At 38.4% G+C, this 22,130-nt stretch overlaps 2 protein-coding genes across 4 annotated transcripts; one reads left to right on the plus strand and one right to left on the minus strand.

Annotated features, from left to right (window-relative positions):
• Positions 1 to 349: 349 nt before the first annotated feature.
• On the minus strand, positions 350 to 15,586 carry LOC121255397 (probable protein S-acyltransferase 23). 3 transcript variants are annotated; one of them, XM_041155696.1, is made up of 13 exons: positions 15,045 to 15,586; positions 14,551 to 14,691; positions 11,189 to 11,301; positions 10,349 to 10,428; positions 9,118 to 9,281; positions 3,269 to 3,410; positions 3,077 to 3,176; positions 2,825 to 2,882; positions 2,364 to 2,441; positions 2,135 to 2,233; positions 1,716 to 1,794; positions 1,473 to 1,621; positions 350 to 840 (listed from the first exon to the last, which is right to left on the minus strand). In XM_041155696.1, exons 1-13 carry the CDS (start codon positions 15,273 to 15,275, stop codon positions 652 to 654), a joined length of 1,623 nt encoding a protein of 540 aa, XP_041011630.1. In that variant the 5' UTR covers positions 15,276 to 15,586; the 3' UTR covers positions 350 to 651. The 3 variants fall into 3 exon arrangements, with proteins under 3 accessions (XP_041011630.1, XP_041011631.1, XP_041011629.1); XM_041155697.1 differs by having other exon boundaries at positions 3,269 to 3,277; positions 9,144 to 9,281; positions 11,189 to 11,304; positions 15,045 to 15,533; XM_041155695.1 differs by having other exon boundaries at positions 11,189 to 11,304; positions 15,045 to 15,533.
• Positions 15,587 to 15,697: 111 nt separating this feature from the next.
• Positions 15,698 to 20,285, plus strand: LOC121255470 (soluble inorganic pyrophosphatase 6, chloroplastic-like). Its single transcript, XM_041155816.1, is given in 8 exon segments — positions 15,698 to 16,121; positions 17,011 to 17,171; positions 17,631 to 17,704; positions 17,707 to 17,730; positions 17,841 to 18,022; positions 19,002 to 19,100; positions 19,842 to 19,968; positions 20,110 to 20,285. Coding segments are annotated over 7 exon segments (882 nt in total). The 5' UTR covers positions 15,698 to 15,872; the 3' UTR covers positions 19,935 to 19,968; positions 20,110 to 20,285.
• The last annotated feature ends 1,845 nt before the right edge of the window (positions 20,286 to 22,130 follow it).

Genomic DNA, 22,130 nt, shown 5'->3' on the forward strand with positions numbered 1-22,130 from the left:
ATCTAGAAAGTACTTCCATGCATGCAACCTAGCTTCCATCAACATCAACCTAACTTCCAACATCAACCAAATTTCAAGACTCGTGTTAATCCACCCATAGCTCTCATTACATTTCGAAGGCATGTTTGGAAGACTTTCTACTTGTGTTGCATTTCTTTCAATTATGGTAATATATAATCTGTGTTTCATTTCGGGCGAAAACGTCAAAAGAGATCCAGTGGTTATAATGGTAATGTTAAAACTATAGTAGCAAATGCTGAAACAGAATTAGAAGTCCAAAAGCTTGGGGAGACAAGAAGCAAAACACCTGCGAGTTCAAAAACTACACGAGTTTCCCAATGGAGCTTTGTTAAATTACACTCATCTCTTCATTTTTCCCATTATTAAAGAACTTGTACAAACAGGTTCCTTGAAGTCAATTTTGGAATACAGGATAGAACATTGTACAAGAATAAAAAATATTCTATTTCTTTTCTATCTGATGGTAATCAATAATACCTATGGGTAACTATAAATTGGACTGTTGTATCCCTAACGGATCAAGGGTTTATACAACAACAGATTCAGGACCCATGATAGAGGGAGGCGGCCACCATGATTGAGACTAGGAAACCAAGCTTGGCTGTAAACCTGCACATCATGACAGTAACTCTACCTAGCAACTTGCTGTAATGGTGGCCAAGCAATTTCATCATCATCTGTGTAGCCTTGAATAAGAAAATCTGCACAATTCTTTTGGCACCCATGGTTATATGGATTATGAAACCGCCCATCTGGACGACGAAGATACCCATAACGAATGGCATTTGCTAATTCATTGGTGGTGATATTTCGAGCTACCTGCATTATAAATATAAACAATCCATTAACAATTAATCACCACTCGGAAGTTCTGAAGACAGTAACTGGAAACATCAGGATGGCATAAGATTCATATTTATGAAGACTTCAAGGCGAAACTTTTGAGAGTTAGCAGATATCTTTTTAGCATCTTACATGTATGCTTATATCAAAATAAATTTTATTTGACACTAATATAGAAATAAATTTATGCATAACTGTTCTACTTCCCCAAAATTAGATTGGGGGGTGCAACAGTAAAAAATGGTATGTTAGAACTCCAAAATGTTAGATACTTCATGAATTTAAGCAAGGACCAGAAATTGCTATTTTGTGACATAATAGCTCACGCCTTAACTGTACTGCACCTAAAATTTTATAATCCCAATCTTTCTATTCATCCCTTTCTTCTGTACAATAACATAATTAGGCATCCTTTATTCAACTAATCAGTCTCCCAATCTCAGACAATGCAGTTGGTCAATTTTCCACAGACCCACATACCATGGCATCCTTTGGTCAACATGAACAAGTGTGTGTACATACATGCTCCCAGGCAGCGTACTCGAGAATATAAACATTTTGTTATAAGCATTCTTCAAGAAACTGTTGGTAATGGTTTATTAAATCACCTGTGTGGCCTGTGACACAGTTAAGACAGTGGCGGCAAGAAAAATAATAATGTCCACGAGCAAAAAAGCAACACCACCAGGATGTTGAACTACCACATGATGAATCCATGTTTCTTCAGTTGGCAAGACTGGTGTCTCCGTCCAAATCCCTGTGACAAAAACGAGGACGCTATCTAGTCCAAAAATGAAAACGACAAAACATATACCAAAATATATGAACCAGCTAAGATTAAAACACCATACTTTGAATTCCAACTGCTGCAGCAAGAAATGATGTCAAAGTTCCCAGGCAGAGAAAAACAAAGAAGTCCCTCTTGTTCCTCTGCAACATGCATCATCAAGGTGATAGTGAAGCTAATTGAAAGGAAAGGGATTAAAAAGAAAAAAGGAAACACTAAGGCTGCAAATTTAGTAGCAGAATCACATATAGCTTCTTATTTTTTCATTATTGCACTATTTATTCAACAGAAGGAATGGATGAAACTGAGAAGATGTAAGAAACCCAAAAAAGATGTTTCGACAACAAAATACGAATAGTTTACTGATACGACTGTTAATACCTGTATCTTACCTATTTTACAAAAAGACAATCTTATGAATCCAGCACAAGGTTTTATTTTCCTTTTTTCTTTGGACTAAATAGTTTTAGTACAACTTCTCACCTTCCCAACACAATTAGATATCCATGGGCAGTGATGGTCAAACTGTTCCACGCATCGCTTGCATGTGGGGCAGTGCTTGGATCGAACAGGCCTTATTATCTGAAAAGAAGGAATTGATAAAATACACTAAAACTATTCAAGACAGCAACTCAATCGTTTATATGCATATAGAAGAACATTTAGAGTATTATCTAAACAACTTGGAAAATAAAAAGTTCATCAAGCAAACCTTGCAGGTAGGGCATAATTGAGACCAATTACCAGTCCATAAAGGGGAACTGTCTAGATCAATATTCAACAAAAGATCCTGCAGAAGATCAGAATATCATTTCGAATACAGTTACATCTGCACACAGTCCCACAGCAAAGAATAGAATACAACTTTTTTTTATAAGTAGAATAGAATATAACTTAAGACTCTTATGTCTAATATATTTCAGCTGTATCATTTACTTTTTGGTGTAGACAGATTGAATTGGACAACAGGACAGGAAGTCCACTAAATAATAGATTCAGATTTGGGTGGTGAACTCTAAAACCCGAAATATTATCCCCTTTTTATTATCCAACTAAACATATCTGAATAATCCACATATAATCCACATAACCTGACTTTGAAGTAAGCAATTTTATTGTAATACGCCGCATAGTACAATAGGAAACATGCACTGCATTAGAGATAGAACATACCTCTGTATCTTTATGACTACCCACATCTCCCTGCCTTTTTACATAACCGGGATCTTTACTGCACCAAACAACCAGAGAATGTCACATAGGTAATTTAGATTTTATGGTATAATGACAAGCTCCATGTAGCAGCACTCTTCTAGATATATAAAAAAGTATTACACCATGTCTAGAAAACGGCGCTATGAGATAACTGTCAAATGCCAAAAACTACTAATGGTAAATCAGACGTATGGCAGAGCACGAGATTACCTACTACACCTGTAGAACATAATCAGTGAAACAACCGCTAGAGAAACAGCAGTCCATCCCCAAAGTCCAACAACAGCAGTAACCTTTGTAAGATTAGGAGCTAGCACAAGTAGTAAAATTCAGTCATGATTGACAATATAGCATACCTCCATCTGCAACTGGAAGGAAATTGCAAAAAAATAGCTTATTTACCTGCAAGAACTGAGTTGATGAAGAGAACCACGAGAATTATTATAATGCAGAATAGAATAGGTGCATAACCTATATCCGCCATCTTTCCATGGCAAATTTTGTTTACACGGTTGTTGTTGCTGTGAGTCCGCTGTGCATTAGACTGCCCCCCAAAAAAAAAGATTATGATCATGTGCAATGCATTATAAGGTATGAACAATTTAAAGACTGACAACCAAGTTTGGAACAAGGTAAACTCAATATAAACGTTTGAGTGAGTGTTTGCTATTAGTGAGTTATGGGTCCTTCGCAACTAGTGTTTCTTGAATCCAAGGCTTTTGAGATAGTAAGGGATGGGAGGTTTGTTCACATAACAGAGAAAGGTTGGAAGGTGGTGAAAGAGATTAGTCTGGGGATAGGCACGGCAAGGTGGTTCTTAAAAGCCTTGGAGGACAGCTTGAAGGCTGGGAAGCAGGGGTATTATTCTGCCCATTGAGATGGTGACAGAGGATATGTTGCTCAGCATCGCCTTAACTCACGAGGCTGCTTCATGGCGTTGATGGAGTTTTTTTTTTTTTGGGGGGGGGGGGGGGATCGAAATTTCTTGTTCATTCCAGAGAACAGGGAAGTAAGGGTGTGGAGGAAGATGGTGGAGGCGCTAAAGGTGGCTGGTTGTGCAGGTTCTTCCCTGCCTCCACAACAACCTCCATCTCGATCTTACAGGGAGGTGCTACAGCCCATAGGTAGTGGTAGGGTTAGCCATTACTCTGACACTTCGGCAGGCTAGAGAAGGGTAGGCCTGCAAAGGGTTGCCGCCATTTCTGTAGAAGCTTAGACGCGGATGGTAGACAAAGGTGTTGTCGGTCTGTATGAGGAAAGTATGATTCGTGCTTTACAGAAAATGAAAAGCCAAGTTGATTTGCTACAAGCTAATATAGCTTGGATGACACGGTGCGCAGAGGGGTCTAAAGGGCTGGGAGTGGGCTTGGGCATGGATGTGGGTTGTGGCCCAAGTGGGCCTTAGGATCAGCATCAGACTAGTGGGCAACCGAAGATGGGTCAGGCTCAGACTAATGGGCCTCAGGCTTGGAGTGTGGGCCAAGGAGGTGAGGTTGATCTGAAGGGGAAGAAGGTTGTAAGTGGGCTGGGCCTAAGCAGAAGCCCACGCCGGGTTTGGCAAGAGAAGGGCCCAAAATCCAGGATTTCGGGTATGCTAGAGATGCCCGAATCATCCTCATCGGGCTTGAGTCTTGAGCTGTGTCCGGCATAGATAGGGGCGATGGCCTGCGGCGTCTCAGGTGGTGGTCTGTTGTTGATGGTTCTGGAGTTGCTCTGGGAGGGTCGTCTCTTCGTGGGGTGCCTCAGTCTTCTACGGCAAGCCTTGGGTCACAGTCATCTTTGGCCCAGATTCAAATAAAGCCGTGGGGGAAGAAATGGCTCTCGGTTCTGAGAGAGCTAGAGAAGAATTGGCTCATGGAGACAAGGGGGAAGGTACGTTGACATTATTTGACACCTACAAATATTCAACAGAGGGGGAGGAGGCTAAAGGAGAGGATCCCACCCCGTTAAGCATGGTTCCTCCTAGTATTTCCTCGGACTGGATATTGAAAAAGGTAGAGGAACTTCAGAGCTGTATGGGGATCTCGTGTGTGGGCTATGAAGAGCAGTTTGAGACTTTGATTATAGCCATTGAGGCATGACAACATGGTGTAGGGTCAAGAAGAGATAGGGAGCTAAAGAGGCTGATGTGGTCCATTAATTATGATGAAAAGGAGGGGAGTGCGAGTCATGGAAGAAACAAGGGGAGGGTTAGTACAGTTGATAAATGAAGCCCAAAATATTGAGTTGGAATGTTAGGGGGCTGAATGAGATTAATAAACGCCTTCAAATAAGAGCTTTATGAAGGCAACGGAAGGTAGACAACATTTGTTTGCAGGAAACAAAGTTGAAGCTTATCAATCAAAGTATTATTCGGAGCATATGGAGCTGCCCATATGCAAGTTGGACGGACTTACCCTCGAATGGGGCCTCAGGTAGTATTTTGGTTATGTGGGATAAGAGGGTGGTAGAGAGCATGGATGAGTTTATGGGGGAGTTCTTGGTGGGGTGTTTCTTTAAAAATCCTGACAATGGTTTCCTTTGGGCCTTTGCTGGGGTATATGGTCCTAATTTGGATAGTGAAAGGCGGATGTTTTGGGATGAGCTTGCTGGGCTATGTTCTTGGTGGGAGGCTCCATGGTGTATTGAAGGAGATTTTAACGTGACAAGATTTTCCAGCGAAAGATCAGGGGAGGGACATCAAAATCAAGTTATGGTGGATTTTTCGGATTTCATTTTTGAGTCAAGTCTTATGGACATACCCCTAATGGGAGGTGAGTATACTTGGTCTAATCATTATTCTTGGTAAAGACTAGACACATTTCTCATTTCCCCTTCATGGCAGCTACAATATCCAGATGTAAGCCAGAAAAGACACCCGAGGATATGTTCTGATCATTTTCCTGTAATGCTCAATGGTGGTGGTATTCCAGGGGGTAGAAGGCCGTTTAAGTTTGAGAATATGTGGTTAAAAAAGGAGGATTTTATGGACTTGGTTAGACAATGGTGGAGTTCCTACTTATTTGAGGGCAATCCAAGCAATGTGTTGGCCTGGAAATTGAAAGCTTTGAATATGGATTTGAAGACATGGAATGAACAGGTGTTTGGTGATGTAACCTTACAGAAGAAGAGCTTGATCCAAGAGTTACAAAGCTTGGAGGGTGTAGGAGTTGAGAACAACCATAAAGAACAAGTAGTTTCTGAATTTGAAATATTGACTCTAATGGAGGAGATTTCGTGGAGGCAGAAGTCAAGGATTCTATGGCTTCGGGAGGGGGATAAATACACTAAGTTTTTTCACCAAGTGGCTAATGCATATAGAAGGCTTAATTCCATTGAATCCTTGAACATTGAGGGAGTTGCATCCTTTGATCAGGTCGTGATGAAGGATTTTGTGGCTGGCCATTTTGAAAATTTGTTGTCAGAACCTCATACATGGAGGCCTACAGTAGACGACCTAGACTTTGAGGGCATTGATCAAGATAGCATGGTGTGGTTTGAGAGACCATTTGAAGAGGAAGAGGTAATACTAGTAATCAGGAAAATGAATAAAGATAAAGCTCCAGGCCCGGATGGTTTCACTTTTGACTTTTTTTCAAACTTGTTAGGAGGTGGTGAGAGAGGATGTTATGTTGGTTTTTCAGGAATTTTTCACTCATGGAAAATTTTGAAAAAACCTTAAATGCTACATTTATTGCTCTCGTCCCAAAAAAGGCCGGTGCAATAAAGGTACAAGACTTTAGATCGATTAGTCTCGGGGGCAGTGTGTATAAGATATTCTCAAAGGTCCTTGCTAATAGAATGAGCACGGTCATGGAAAAGATTATCTCTAAATCCTAAAATGCCTTTGTGAGAGGGAGACAAATTTTAGACTCAGTTCTAATCGTCAATGAATGCTTGGATAGCAGAATCAGGTCGGGAGTCCCTGACCTGATATGGACTCCATATCTAGTTCAACGGAAACTAGATATGGAGAAGCATACGATCACGTTAATTGGGATTTCTTGATATATATATATATATATATATATATATATGTTGAGTAGATGTGGTTTTGGGGAAAGATGGCGGATGTGGATAAGGCATTGTGTGTCCACGGCTTGTTTCTCGGTCTTGGTAATGGTGATCATGTGGGCTTCTTTAATAGTTCGCGGAGACTACGACAAGATGATCCATTATCACCTCTCTTATTTGTCCTGGTAATGGAAGCACTAAATAGGATGGTGTCGACAACAGTAGGGGGAGGATTTTTTTCAGGATTTTCAGTGGGAGCTTCATACGGCCCTACCATTATTTCTCACCTTTTGTTTGCAGATGATACCTTGATGTTTTGTGAGTCCAATGCAGAACATATCCAATCTTTGAAGGCCATCTTACTCAGTTTTGAAGTTGTATCTGGGCTGAAAATTAATCTTGTCAAGACGGAGATGGTAGCGGTTGGAGATGTAAGCAATATTAGGGGGTTGGCTAGCATCTTGGGTTGCGCGGTTTCTTCGCTGCCGTTGAAGTAGCTCAGGCGTCCGTTGGGGGCTACTTTTAAAGCTAAGTCTATTTGGGAGGGGGTGCTGGAAAAATTTGAGCGTAGGTTGGCCGGATGGAAAAAGTTGTATTTATCAAAAGGGGGGCGGATTATACTTATTAAGAGTACTTTATCCAATCTTCCTACGTACTACTTATCCTTATTTCCTCTTCCCGCTAGCATTGCAACTAGAATAGAGAAGCTTCAACGTGATTTTTTATGGAGTGGAATAGAAGATGAGTTTAGTTTCACTTAGTGGGATGGGACAACGTTTGTTCTCCTTTGAGGGATGGTGGGTTGGGGGTTCGAAATGTGAGGGCTTTCAACAAGGCATTACTAGGTAAATGGTTGTGGCGCTATAAGTTTGAGAATAGAGCTTTATGGAAAGGGGTGATTGACACGAAGTATGGGAGTGAACGGTGGGGGTTGGTGTTCTAAAGAGGGTCAGGAGACATATGGAGTGAGACTATGGAAGTACATACGGAAAGGTTGGTACTCTTTTGCTAGTAATACTCGTTGTGCTTGGGAGATGGTAATAGGATCAGCTTTTGGAAGGATATGTGGGTGGGAGACACGACTTTGAAGGATGCTTATCCAACAATTTTTAGCATTGCTCAGGATAAGGAAGCCATGGCGGCCAATCTACGGGTACTTCATCAAGGTTCCCATGAGTGGAATATTAATCTTACTCGGGAGGCTCATGATTGGGAAGTGAATGTCCTGGTGGACTTTTTCAACTTGTTGTATAATGCTACTCTTGTGGCCACAACTGAAGATGCGATGGTATGGAGACTCTCTAGGAGAGGGAAATTCACAGTACGTTCTTTTTATGACTCTATTACCATGCAACAAAGGCACAATTTCCCATGGAAGAACACATGGAGGAGTAAAGCACCCACCAAGGCTGCATTCTTTGTCTGGACAGCAGCTTTAGGGAAGATTTTGACCATTGATAACCTTAGAAAACGTGGTTAAATCCTCACGGATTGGTGCTGTTTGTGTAGAAATAGCAGTGAAACGGCAGACCATCTACTTTTACATTGTGAGTTTGCCAGAGATATATGAAATTATTTTTTCAGCAAACTGGGAGTAGCATGGGTAATGCCAAGCAGCGTGGTTGAACTACTAGCATGTTGGAGAGGGATCACTGGACACCATAGATTGCAGGCGTATGGAAGATGGCCCCTATTTGTATTTTTTGGTGTATTTGGAGTGAACGAAACGAGCTACTTTTTGAGGATCATGAACGTTTCTTGGAAGAGTTTTGTAGTTTTTTCTAGAAGACTTTGTTTTTGTGGGCCATAGCTTTAGATTTCAATGGTTTCAGCTTCCATGATTTCCTTGTAACTGTTTCTAGTTCCTAAATAGGTGTATGCTTCTGTATACTCCTAGTGTACTTGGGCTATGCCTATCTTTCTATCAATGAATTAACTTATTACCTATAAAAAAAAAAACGTGAAGGAAAAAAAATGAATTTGGGCATTGTGTACAATTAGCTGGTGAGCACAGACATGTCTATGATAACAGGTGTTGGTTTTCCAGATAAACATGTTGCTAATGTGGATCAATATGGTACTTTTTCTCCCAGTAGTTCTTACCAAGCGAGCTTCATAATTCATTGTCCAGAACACATTATAAAAATTGTACCACTAAACCTCAGATAATCACAGTTACTCATATCTAAAACTCTAACTTGGAATTCCTTTGTACAGGAGTATAAAAACAAGGGCAATATCACTACAAAGATACGTACAAGGAAAAGAGCAACGTGCCGATGACCTTTATCAGATGCAAGCTGAACAGGAGTAAATCCAGCATTATCTTTCACCATTAGTTCCTGTTTCGTGCCAGCATGTACGAGCACAGTGCATGCCTCCACATTTCCTCTTATTGCAGCCCAGTGCAAAGGGGTACAACCTTTAATATGATATTCAACATTAACACAATTTCCGAAGCCACCTTTTACAAATGGTCCAAGCCACTGAAATGTAGATCAACACGAATTTTGACAGAAATTTGGTGTAGTACTTGGAATATCTTATCCATGCATTTATATTCTAGGTTGGCTAAGTACTCAATCAATTGCAAGATTTTTCCTTACCTCGAGCATAAAATTTTCATTATTTATTTGCATCTATGTGAATCATGGAGTTACAATAAAATAAAATTCAAAAATCAAGTACAATCGGGCGTAACTAGATTTTGGTTCCTGTTCTCCACGTTGTTTTAATATTCATATTTCCTATTGTGTGTGAATGAAATTATTTTACTCATAAAAAAGGGGGGAAAACCTCTTCTTTTTTTTTTCAAAATACAGTTCTACAATAATGTCAGGGAAATTGCATAGCCATTAGTGTTTCTACCGCAAAGCAATTACACATGCCAACTTACCCAAAAATTCTAAACTAAAACAAAACAAAGTTAACTAATATAATAGTCATTAGACATATGGAGAGCCCCATGAAAGGATGTCACAGTTGGGTAAGGTGAGCTTCTAAATATCTCATTTTCTTTTTTTCTTTTTTTAGGGGGTGGTGGTTGGTTATATCTATCTTCACTCATCCTGAAATAGGGCAAAGTCACCTCCACATTTCTGAACTATGATTAGAAACTCGATCAAACTTCCATAAGAGAGTATTTTCTTTTATACCAAATAAATTTATTTATAGTTAAACAGATATTTATTTTGTTTTATATTTTCTTTTATACTATAAATATAAAGTAAATCAATTTAACGATAATATATCTTCTACTAATGAAAATGTATTTAGAGATTTATCATAAATTAATAATTGCCACTGTTGGTATTTTATGTTGTCAGCTATCAAAGAATTGGAATAGTATTATCAGGGAATTCTACCTCATCCTGCTATATAACTTCCAGAATCACACTATAACTGGATTTGAACTGGAATATCAAATTAATAATTGAGAAATCATAAAATTATAAAACCAGTTCCAAGATCAATCTCTGAGTTACTTGCCGTCTTTATCCTGTCTGCCTTGCCATGCATCTCTAAATAGAAGTAATCTAATTGTATCTGCAAATCCTTTATATGCAGCCCTGGTTTTGAAAACATGAGAAGCATACATTTTCACCTAATCAGCTTAGAAAAATCTCTATATTTCCAAGTTATACAATACCAAATCTAATGACCTCATAATTTAAATGTTTAAGAACAGTTGACCAAAACTTGATCTAACAGTCAGATGCGAAGTTTCCTTGAGAAGTTTTTGATAGTTTCTTTTTTTTTTTTTTTTTTTTTTCAGTTTCCTTAAGAATTAAAATACAATCAAATTTTTTCCTACCTTTAAGAAACAAAATCAAAATTTAAACATGTAAATCAGCAGCCCAGTACCAGTTTGTACAAAACTATTACGTCTATCATGATATATCACACCTCCATTTATTTGCACTAAATTTCTTCCAGACATGAAATACTTGCATTTAAATTATCATACAGGAGATTCGCCATAACAAAGATGAATAATATAGAATATTCAATGATGGTCCAAATTGTACTTTTACTTAGCTCCATGACTCTGACGTAACAAATTTCATGATCTAGAAACCACTAAATTGAAGGCTTAGCTCACTTGCTCAAGTGCTTGCAGAAATCGAGTTGAGTGCATAAACCCTTTTGGGGAATACTGTACAGGTTCGTTTATTGAATTTACCTTAGAAGGAAAACAAAAATATATATAGAAAGAATGCGCAAGATCAAATACCCTGTGCCATCCCCCCAATAGAAAACAGTGTCAAAGACAAACTGCAAAGCTCAAGTCGTAATGAAAATATTACAATTCATTGCTTATAGACATACCAGTGAAGAGGGCTCCTCCCCTCATTGTCAGGTACATCAAAATCAGCTTGATACTTTGCAACAACATGATTCAAGAAAGCTGTTTGTCCATATTGGGCAGCAACATGAACTGCCTGCAGTAAACATGCAAGTATATGAATAACACTTTTGAAGATATATCCCAATGACATGCAAGCAATAAATTGGCTATTAACATTAAGCACTCACTTTTACAAAACACCAAGTTAATTGGAATTGAACGTCTTTCACCCATACTCAGCAGGTTAAGGAAGTTCCTTACATAACCTTTTTTCTTTATAGGTAAACAAAACTTTATTGATCAAAGAATAAGGCATATCCAAATACAAATAAAAGGACATTGAGTGCCCTAATTAAGAAGGTGCCAAAGAAATACGAAAATCATGTAGGTCCATGCCATTGAAATCAACAGCAATGGCCCAGGTACATAGAGTACTGTAAAATAAAGCTTTAAGTTCCTCTAGTGATCTCCCTCTGTCTTCAAACGTCCTCGCATCACGCTCCTACCACAAACACCACATGATGCATATAGGAATCATCTTCCAAACCGCTTTCACCTGTTGCAAACCTCCTATAGTTGTCCAGCTGGCCAACACTACCACTATAGTCTTTGGCATAACCCAAGCCGACTCTACTCGACCGATCACCTCAGTCCACAAAGCCCTTGTTGTATCACAATGTAATAGCAGATGATCCACCGACTCTCCCCCTCCCCTACACATGCAGCACCAATCCGCTATGATGACCCTCCTTTTCCTCAAATTATCAGGTGTGAGGATCTTACCCAACGATGTTGTCCACACGAAAAATGCAGCTTTGGAAGGTACCTTATGTCTCCAAAGTCTTTTCCAAGGAAAATGAGAGTTTGGCTCTTGGGTGAGAACCTTATAAATAGAGCGAACCGAAAAAGCACCTTTCCCGGCGGGTGACCACCACAAACCATCTTCTTGTTGATTGTTCAGTTTAACGGAGTACAAGAGGCTATAAAAATCAGCAAAGCTGTTCATCTCCCAATCTTAAGCTGCTCTACTAAAACTGATTTCCCAATGTATCTGTCCACCTAATAACCCCATCACATCCGCCACTGCAACATCTTTATCATTAGCAATTTGGAATAGCGAAGGAAAGGCAACTTGTAGGGAGATCTCCCCACACCAAATATCTTTCCAGAATTTAATCCTGAAGCCCCCCCCCCCCCCCAAACTGAAGTCAAGTGTGAGGAGTAAAAACCCCCCATCCTTTTCTAATATGTTTCCACAACCCCACTCCATATGCTCCTCTAACTTCATTAGTACTCCATCCCCCTCAGCTTCCTCCATATTTATGCTCAATCACCACCTTCCACAAGGCTTCCAGTTCCTTGTTATATCTACACAAGTCTGATTAAAGATCCTCGCATTTCTAATACCCAAACCACCATTGGAGATAGGACGACAGACCGTTTCCCACTTCACTAGATGGAATTTGAACTCTTCGCCCATGCCACCCAACAAGAAGTCACGTTGGAGTTTCTCAATTCGGTTTACCTCACTTGCAGGTTAGAGAGTGTACTCTTCATCAAAGTGATCCTGCCGCCTTTCGATAAATACATTCTCTTCCATCCCGTTAATCTCTTCTCTATCTTCTCAATCACCGTCTCCCATAAAGAGTATGCCCTCGTAGCCACCCCCAACGGAAGTCCCAAGTACGTCAAAGGAAATGAAGCTATCTTACACCCCAATGTGCCAGCCAGCTGTCGGATATTAGGAACATCTCCAATTGGAACCATCTTTGATTTATTTAAATTCACTTTCAAACTGGAGTCCTTACATAACCTATCACCAATATATCTATGCATTTATTAACTTTGTAGATAACTTCATACATATGCTCAAAATTTGAGGAAAGCGGGGTCTCATTGTTATGGAGTGGTGTTATTTGTGCAAGAAGAATGGAGAATTAGTGGATCACTTATTATTGCATTGTGAGGTGTCAAGTGAGGTGTCAAGAGTGTTGTGAGATGACATCTTTAGAAGAATTGGTGTGGCTTGGGTTATGCCTTTGAGGGTGGTGGATTTAATAGCTTGTTGGAAGGAGATTCAAGGCTGTCCCCAAGTGGTTGAAGTTTGGAGGATGATTCCTTTATGCATTATGTGGTGTATTTGGATGGAAAGGAATACTCGTTGCTTTGAAGATAGGGAGTGTAAAATGGAGGAACTTCAGAACTTTTTTGCACACACTTTACCGCTCTGGTTTTCAGCTATTGTGCTTAACGGAACTAGTGTTCATGATTTTCTGTTCATAATTTCTGGTTCCTAGAATGTATTTATGTGTTCTTTTGTATACTTCTTGTGTGCACGGGCTTCGCCTACTTCTTTCGTATCAATAAAATTTTCATCTTACTTATAAAAAAAAAAACATATGCTCAACAACAGTTGAGGCTTCTTACTCACGGAGCTCAGGGTTGTAAATAATGGTGAAAGCTGGTACCTATTTGGCAGATTGCATCAAAGTATTGGGAATAAAGCTCAAGTTAAAAAGCATTTTTCCAAACTATTAAAGATCAGCCATGAGGATCCCGTTTAGCCCTTGCAAAATTCTCAACTTCCTGAAGAACGGGGAAAAGATTTAACCTGAAATTGCATGTTAAAGCTTCAACTGGTTGTAATAGGCCAATAACACAAAACAGAAAATTTCAGCTGAATCAGAGTCGCGAGTGGGAAACTTCATATAGATTTTCCAACTACATTAGGCTTTCTATTTTCATCTTCATGCAGCCAGAGAAAAATCTTGAGCATGATATACCTTTATAAATCAGGTTTCAAGATCCTCAATATTCACTATACTCCAGAAGAGTGGTTGAAGGAAGGTCTATAAGCGATATATGAGAACAATAAGTTGTTTTGAGTTCATTGGATTTATAGTTTTGGAGCAAAGTAAAAATCACAATTCATCATGTTGTAAACCATCATTATCTTAGAAGCAATATTCATACATTGTCCTCCTAACAGTTTTGTTTATTTATTTAATTGCATGTACAATGTGAAGCTTAACCAAAACGTCGCATGTGCAATAAGGTGCATGCCCATATCATCATGGATGCCTGTGTCAAGTTTTTTTTCTTTTTTTTTTTTTTGTAATTATGCCCACCTGTGTACATTAAAAGATGGTCCATAACAGCAGGACAACCAGAATCACAATCTCATCACAACTCTATTATGAAAACGTGAGATGCATGTATCCTAATCATTTTCACTGGTATAATATTTCCAATACTTATTTCAAAGCAACCATTAGTTATTTACACACAAAATGACCAACCCCAAATTCCAAAGAAGAAATTAAAAAAAAAATGAGACAATTACCCGATTCCCATTTACATCAGCTGCTTCAAGTCGAGCTCCATTCTGCAAGAGCACATCTGCGACAGCAATGGCTCCCCGAACCGCTGACCAATGCAGAGCGGTCTGTTGCACATTGTCAGTTGCATTGACATCTCCACCATGCTTCACCAACAAAAATAACAACAGAATATCCAACTATATCAAACCCCACCCACTCCATAATCCAGCAATCCAAATAATAAATGCATAAAATATGTTTTATCAACCACAACAGATTATTCTAAATTAATTATCTTTTTTCCTTCCTTTTCTAGTGAAACCCAAATTCAAACCAACCTCAACAAAACCACTACATAATCCATCTCTTAACACATATATTCATAAAGGTCGGGTTGTTTTTCAGTTATAACACGAATTCAGCTAATTGGAACAAGACCGCCAAAGAATTCCTCCATTCAGAAGATTTTCATGCCATACACGCATACATACACAAATGCCGGGAGTGTTGAGAATACCACAATGATGTACTGCACGATGTCAGGGAAGTTGTTGAGAGCGGCCCACTGGAGAGCGTAATACCCCTTCGAGTCGGGTTGAGAGAGAGGGGCGCCGTCTTCCTCGAACTTCCTCAATTTCTCAAAATCCCCATATGCGCAGGCGGAGAAAACGTCGATCACAGCCACACCGCTCGGGTTTTGCGGGGCTTTGGAGTCCGATGACACAACCTCAATCTCGGACGAAGACATTTATTTTGAGGTACCCCACATGCAAATAAACCGGGAGAAGAATCAGGGTTAACGAGAATTGGGGAGGTCTAGGGTTTATAGCTGATCGTTTTGTGCGAATCAGCTATAAAGGCGTAGTCTTCCTGCTCAAGTTCGAACTTACAGAAGCTTCTTTGCCATTGCAAAAGGTGTGCGAAAGATCTTGTACCTGATCAAATAATACCAAGTAATGCTTGTGAAATTAGACAGACTGAGGTATCTCGGATCTCAGGGATGTCAAAGAACAATCTTTATCGATTATTTTTAATTTTTATATGCTGCAAAAAATAATTGTAGTATTTTTTATTTGCGCAAAAAAAAATCAATAAGTTTATTTTTCCAATACGAGATTATAACTGTAGACAGTAGTCACAAAAGTGTCCAGGTTCAACGGGGGCCTCAAACACCGCCTGTACCGTCTTCGGCCAACCCAATCGGATGGTGCCACGTTACCATTAAAAAAACGTAAAACCCGAAGTTTTATCATTTGGACTCACTCGCTGACCATCTTCTCTGTGGCTCTCACTACTCTTCAGTCTCACAGTCAAGATTCTCAGCCAAGCCAGAGCCAAGCCAAGCATGGCGGCCACGAGAGCCGTTGCCGTAGCGAGCAACGCCAACGCCTCTTGCTTGCTCTTCAAGAAGCCGTTCCTCTTGAAACATGCGCCTTACGGCAACAGCCTCTGTTTCAAGAACTTGAGGGTAGCTTCGGTTAAGAGGTTGCTTACTCGTAGTGCTATTTACAACCCCGAGGTTCAGATCAAAGAGGAGGGTCCGCCCGAAACCCTAGACTACAGGCTCTTCTTCTCTGACAGTTCCGGCAAGAAGGTACTTTCTCTCAATTCTCTTGAGTCTCGTTTGGTCCCGATAAAACCGGAATATAAAAAGAATTTCGAGTTTTGAATCTATGGGAAACCGATTGTGATATATCCATCCAAGTTTGAATATTCATCTATTGAACCGTCATTTGGCGCATTGATTGGTTGACAGGAAATGTGGGAAATGGGTGATTAACTATAGTTTTGAACAAACTAGCTCTTATGCTTGCTTAATTCTACCGTTCTAATATTTGTGTTGGTTGTCGAGAAAATGCACGAGGAAAAGGGAGAAGTTATGTCTTTTGGTATCAGATTTTTCCAATTCCTTGATTTCCTAGCAAGTTAAGTATAGTATGACTTTATCTTGGTAGTTGTTAAGAGAAAGATTTTCTGGTTCCAATTGCTCCATAGGTGTTTGACATGGAATAGAGTTTTACGATCTTTGTAAGCGCTTCTGGTTACCTTGAAGACGTAGGAAATGAAAAATATAATCGAGTTCTGAATGAGGTGAATGGTTAGTTTTAGAAATGCAAAAGAACACAAAACATAACATCAATATTCAAGTTGTTTCCTTTCCCCTTTTTCCTTCGGTTTCTCTTTAGAATCTCAATGAAAGGTGGTGGTTGCCAAAAGTAGGAAGAGAAAACAAGTTAAGTACTTCTTGTCTGGAGAAGCAACAATTTTTGCATAACCAATATAGTTGTTGGCCCGAATTGAGGTCTCTCTTCTTGTCTCCCATTAATTCAGTATTCTGATATGGATTTTAGCCTTTTTTTATTCTGTTTGGAAAAGATGGAGTAAGAAAATAAATGATAAGTTGTTGTAAGATAAAAGAGAAACAACTTTTCTTCTTGTCTTTACCTGCTAATATTTAAAGAAGTTATTTCTTTCTGTAACAGGTTTCCCCTTGGCATGATATTCCGCTGCACTTGGGAAACGGTGTTTTCAACTTTATTGTTGAAATCCCCAAAGAATCAAGTGCAAAGATGGAGGTTGCCACTGATGAGCCATTCACTCCCATAAAGCAGGATACAAAAAAGGGAAAGCTTCGATACTATCCGTAAGATTCGATATTTTAGTTTTTCTTCTGAGATATGTTGCTAATCCTAATTTATGTGCTTTTATTTGTGGTCATATATATTTTCATGCAAGCATATCTAAGCTCAACTGCTGGTTGAGCGTACAAAGCCCTAGTTGTGAATGTGGAAAGCAGCTAGTGTCAGTGCTCACTAGTTGCTATCTTCCATAGAGAGTTTTTTGTTTGGGAAAAAGTTGATGATAATGATAAACCTGACTTTATTTCTATCTTTGTACTTTTGAGTTTAACTCCCTAGAGATTATACATAAGCTAGTTGTGATTATAAACCCGCTGTCTTCACCCAGACTCAGGTTTATTATCACTTTATGCCGATCCTTTTTTTTTTTTTTATAAGTAATAAGAAACTTTATTACATTGAAACTATTGAGCTTAACTCCCTAGAGATCTAAATTCTGAATCATCTTGCTATATGATTGTTAGATACAATATAAATTGGAATTACGGATTGCTTCCACAAACATGGGAAGACCCATCCTTTGCTAACTCTGAAGTTGAGGGGCATTGGGGGATAATGATCCAGGTATATGACCACACAATTATTTTGGGTTTGACTATTCTTGTATATTTTTCATCTTTGGTCCCACACAGCAGTCAAGGCTAATGTCCTTTCTGTTTTCTTTTAACCTGTAGTTGATGTCGTCGAGATTGGTGAAAGTCAGAGAAAGATTGGCCAAATTCTTAAAGTCAAGCCCTTGGCGGCTTTGGCCATGATTGATGAAGGTGAGCTTGACTGGAAGATAATTGCAATTTCGTTGGATGATCCAAGAGCTTCTCTTGTGAATGACATCGATGATGTTGAGAAGCATTTCGTGGTATGCCCATTTTCCAAGTGTTGACTCATTTTCCCAAATCAGCCCCTCCCTCTCTCATTGTGCCCAGTGTTGTAATATCATCAGTTTTGCTCTAATTGGCCTTGTCAGGTTTCTTATAGAAGAGACTCACCATGGTAATAAATTGTGTAACTTTTTATGAAACAATATCATGTCTGTAACTAGATCAGGTAGCAACCAGAAAGTTTCCGAAGAAGTCATGGCCTTAAAGGTAGTTTTAACTAAGTTTTAATAGTATGGGATCAATGTGGAAAATTGGGATTAATTGTTCATTCTATGGAAGCAGAATGAATTGTGGCTGGCATAAATCTCATGGTGATACATCATTATTCACCAAGAAGATAAAGGGATATCCAGGTTGTAAAATTAGATGAGTGTGGAAGAGAGTTAGGTTTCTTAAAATGCGGATGCGACAATTGACTAGTTGGCTGGTCTATATATGGATGGCAGAGTTGTTTGACATTGCATCAAAGTGGTTCTTGTAATTCAAATTGAGACCTGCAAGTTTATTATAAAGCTTACATACAGGTAACATTATTTAAGAAAGATATAGACATACGAAGGAGAATGGTGGTAAACCATTTCATGTTGTGGAACCAAGAAGGTTGAAACCGGGCTTTATTGGGTTGAGTATTTCAGCTAATTTGTCTGTGGTTTATACATCTCATAAGCATAATAGTGAAGTTACTATCAACATGGTTAATCCTTTCCCCTCCAGCACGTTGTTCAGGGACACATCTATCTATGAACAAATTGCTAATGATATAAAAAAAATCGAGGTTTTATATGCTAGAATGAAACTACTTCAAGCATTCGTTCATAGTATAGCCGAAGGGTAAAAGGCAGAAAACTAGTGCCTGTCTCTTATTAAAAAAAAGAAAAAAATGATGCATCGTCTCCTAGATACAATTCCTGTCAAATTAAGGAAAACTTATGAGGTCTAATCTGATGGTTATTTCAGGGAACTCTCACTGCAATTAGGGATTGGTTCAGAGACTACAAGATTCCTGATGGAAAACCTGCTACCAAGTTTGGTCTTGGAAACAAGGCAGCTAACAAGGTATTATTTCTTTCTAGTTCTCTGGTTTTCTATGCTTGGCATCTGGGAGTGGTGAATGCGATCCCCCACTTTGTATGAGATAGAGACATTTCTGCCCTTTATAATAATTCTAAGAGGCTTCAGTTTATAATATTGACCAATTATTTTCTAGTAGAAGCTTAGACGAGATTTGGGCTTTCCTTCAGTCATTACATTACTTCCCATACCTAAGAGTAACTGATAATAGGGACTATCAATTGAACTAGCTGTTAGTTATCCTTTTGCCCGAGATTTGGTCTGATTCTTGAATATGGTGCTGCAGATTTTGGTCAAGTCTTCATATGAGCTTTACTGCCTTTCTTTACCTTATCTTTGAAAAAAAACGCTACAGGATCAAACCATTTCAAGATTCATAAGAAGAGTACAGTCAGTACATTGCATTATAATAATATACATTAAGTGCATAGCATCATCGTCCTTCTTATTATAATAAAGGAAAATACTTTAGACACAAAGAAATTACATAATAATAAATCTACAAACTAATATGACTTGATGTGGTACGTCAGATTGTATAGTTACTTTTATTGTAAAGTAGATCTAACAAATCCCATGAAACCACATTAGTTTGTGGTTTTATTTTGTGTAATTTATTTGTGTATATAGCAGTTCTCTATTATAAATGTTACCATGGCATGTTCTCCCATCATATAATACTATAATAGTGCTTTTTTTGTGTCAATTATTCTGCCTGATAAACAGGATTATGCTCTTAAAGTCATCGCTGAGACTAACGAGTCCTGGGCTAAACTTGTCGAGAGATCGGTTCCTGCTGGAGAGCTTTCACTTGTGTAAATACATTGGCAGACTGCAAGTGGGTGTGCTACAGTGTACCGTTTGGTGATGTATCATGTTCATGTCAAGTCAATTTTCCCGATCCCACCGTAAAGTATTATGTTGAGGCGGTCATTTTTTCCATTATAGAGACAATGCGTCACTCATCTGTAGTTCTCTTATCTTCTGAAACATCTGGCGGGGTGTTCACCTGGAGGCAGATCCGGGTACCCTGCTATACCCGGATCCGCCCCACCCCCCGGATGAACACCCTTAAAATTTGCTTTTCAGTTTCAGTAAGTACACATTCCTACCTGATGGGAAATTGAGAAGAAGCCAGTAATATAAGAGGTCAATACTGGATCCCTCTCACTAAAGGTGCAGTTGGAAATTTTAGCCTCGTATATGTAATGCATGGTTATTGCTATGCCCACGTGTTCTTTCCGGAAGGGAATACTTTGCGTATGTTTGAGCCAAAGCTCTTTGTTTGCAAGTATTTATTTGGAAGAGTCAACCTGCAATTCGGGATTTTTTAGAATCTAAAAACCTTTACGTGCAAAATAGTACTGAGAATTTCTTAATATCGTAAAATTATTTATTATTTTATTATTATTTTTTATTTATTTTTTTACTACTATTTAATATTCTATTATTATTTTTTATACATAAAATATCTCATTATCCAAACAGTACTGAGAATTTCAGAATATCTTAATACTATTTATTATTTTATTATTATTTTTTATTTACTTTTCACTACTATTTAATATTCTATTATTATTTTTTTATTGTTATTCATAAAATACATAGAATACCTCCCTATCCAAACGCAACCTTAACCGCTATGTTAGCAGCTCGTAAAGAACAAAGAAAACTGCAGCTGATCTAAGATATATACGTTTAGCAAGAAAGTTTGTTATACAGACAATCGTTGAGTACGCAGAACAAGCCTTGCCCCCAACAAGCCAGACCTGGAAGTGGTAGGCCACGTACGCAAACGCTCTCTACCAGCAACTGAGTTGAAGAAGAGCTTCTTCAAAGTCATTCTCCGACGCAGAAGAAGGGTCAACAGTTACAACACCATGTTCTTGTTTGTCATCCGGTCCTGCTTTGCAGATGACTTTTTCTAACGAAAACCGTTTCAGTGCCGAGATCAGGTTGAGCCGAAAAGATGTTGCAGGTGGTAGTGGTACTGGCCGAGAAGGAAGAGATGCAGGGGAATTTGATTTGCCGTGGTGACATAGAATGAGCATTGCCGCTGTTGGCGCCATTGATCAACGGAAATATACATGGATATATACCGTTAAAAATCTAGATATATATATATATAAAGAAGGTGACAGATTGAATCATAAGGAGAGACGGAGATATCTTAAACCGGCAAAAAAAGAATCTGTGGGTGTTGCTTCGTCGGTTTTAGGTGATAGTTCAATCAATCATCCATTGGCATACGACTACTGCACTGGTCTATGTGAGGTGCGTAGCGTTTGATTTATAAGAAATTCCCGATATCAGAGTTGCCTGTGGTTTTGGGCGACGTTGTTTCGGGAAGTACGTTGTTTTCTGCTTACGTATAAAGCATCCTACATAAGCATGCTTTTGGACTACGGATTCTGCTTATAATTCACGGCGCAAGAGAGATGTTATGGAAAAGTAAACTCAAAAAAAGTTCCAATGCGGCTGATGTATGGTAGTGTTCAAAAAACATTCCAATGCTCGTATCCTTTACGATAATATTCACTTTTTTTTATTTTATATACTTATTTTTATAATATATAATATATCATTTTATTTATTTATATTATTTAAATAATATTTTTTTATTCTTTTTAAATATTTCTTTCAACTATCAATAAATTTATAATATCCTTATATTTTTTGGTATTTGCTGTATATTTTTATATACAATGTGATAATTCCGTCCTATACACAATAAAAATATATAAATCAAATAAAAATTAAAAATAAAATCAAAATATAACGAAATGAAATCATTTTACAAAAATATTTTCAAGATATTTTGTGGAAGAGAATGAAAGAAAATAGAGATGTTTTAAATAATGAACAATAAAAATAAATTATTAATAATAATAATAAATTATTCACCGGATGAACAGTATAGAGGAGTTTTACATGATCTAATGGATCTGATTTTTGGACAAAATTTTACATATTTAGCTTTTAGATATATTTTTAAAAGATCTATCGAGAATACTC

The sequence above is a fragment of the Juglans microcarpa x Juglans regia genome, chromosome 3D, assembly GCF_004785595.1.
Source record: "Juglans microcarpa x Juglans regia isolate MS1-56 chromosome 3D, Jm3101_v1.0, whole genome shotgun sequence".
Classification (NCBI taxonomy): domain Eukaryota; kingdom Viridiplantae; phylum Streptophyta; class Magnoliopsida; order Fagales; family Juglandaceae; genus Juglans; species Juglans microcarpa x Juglans regia.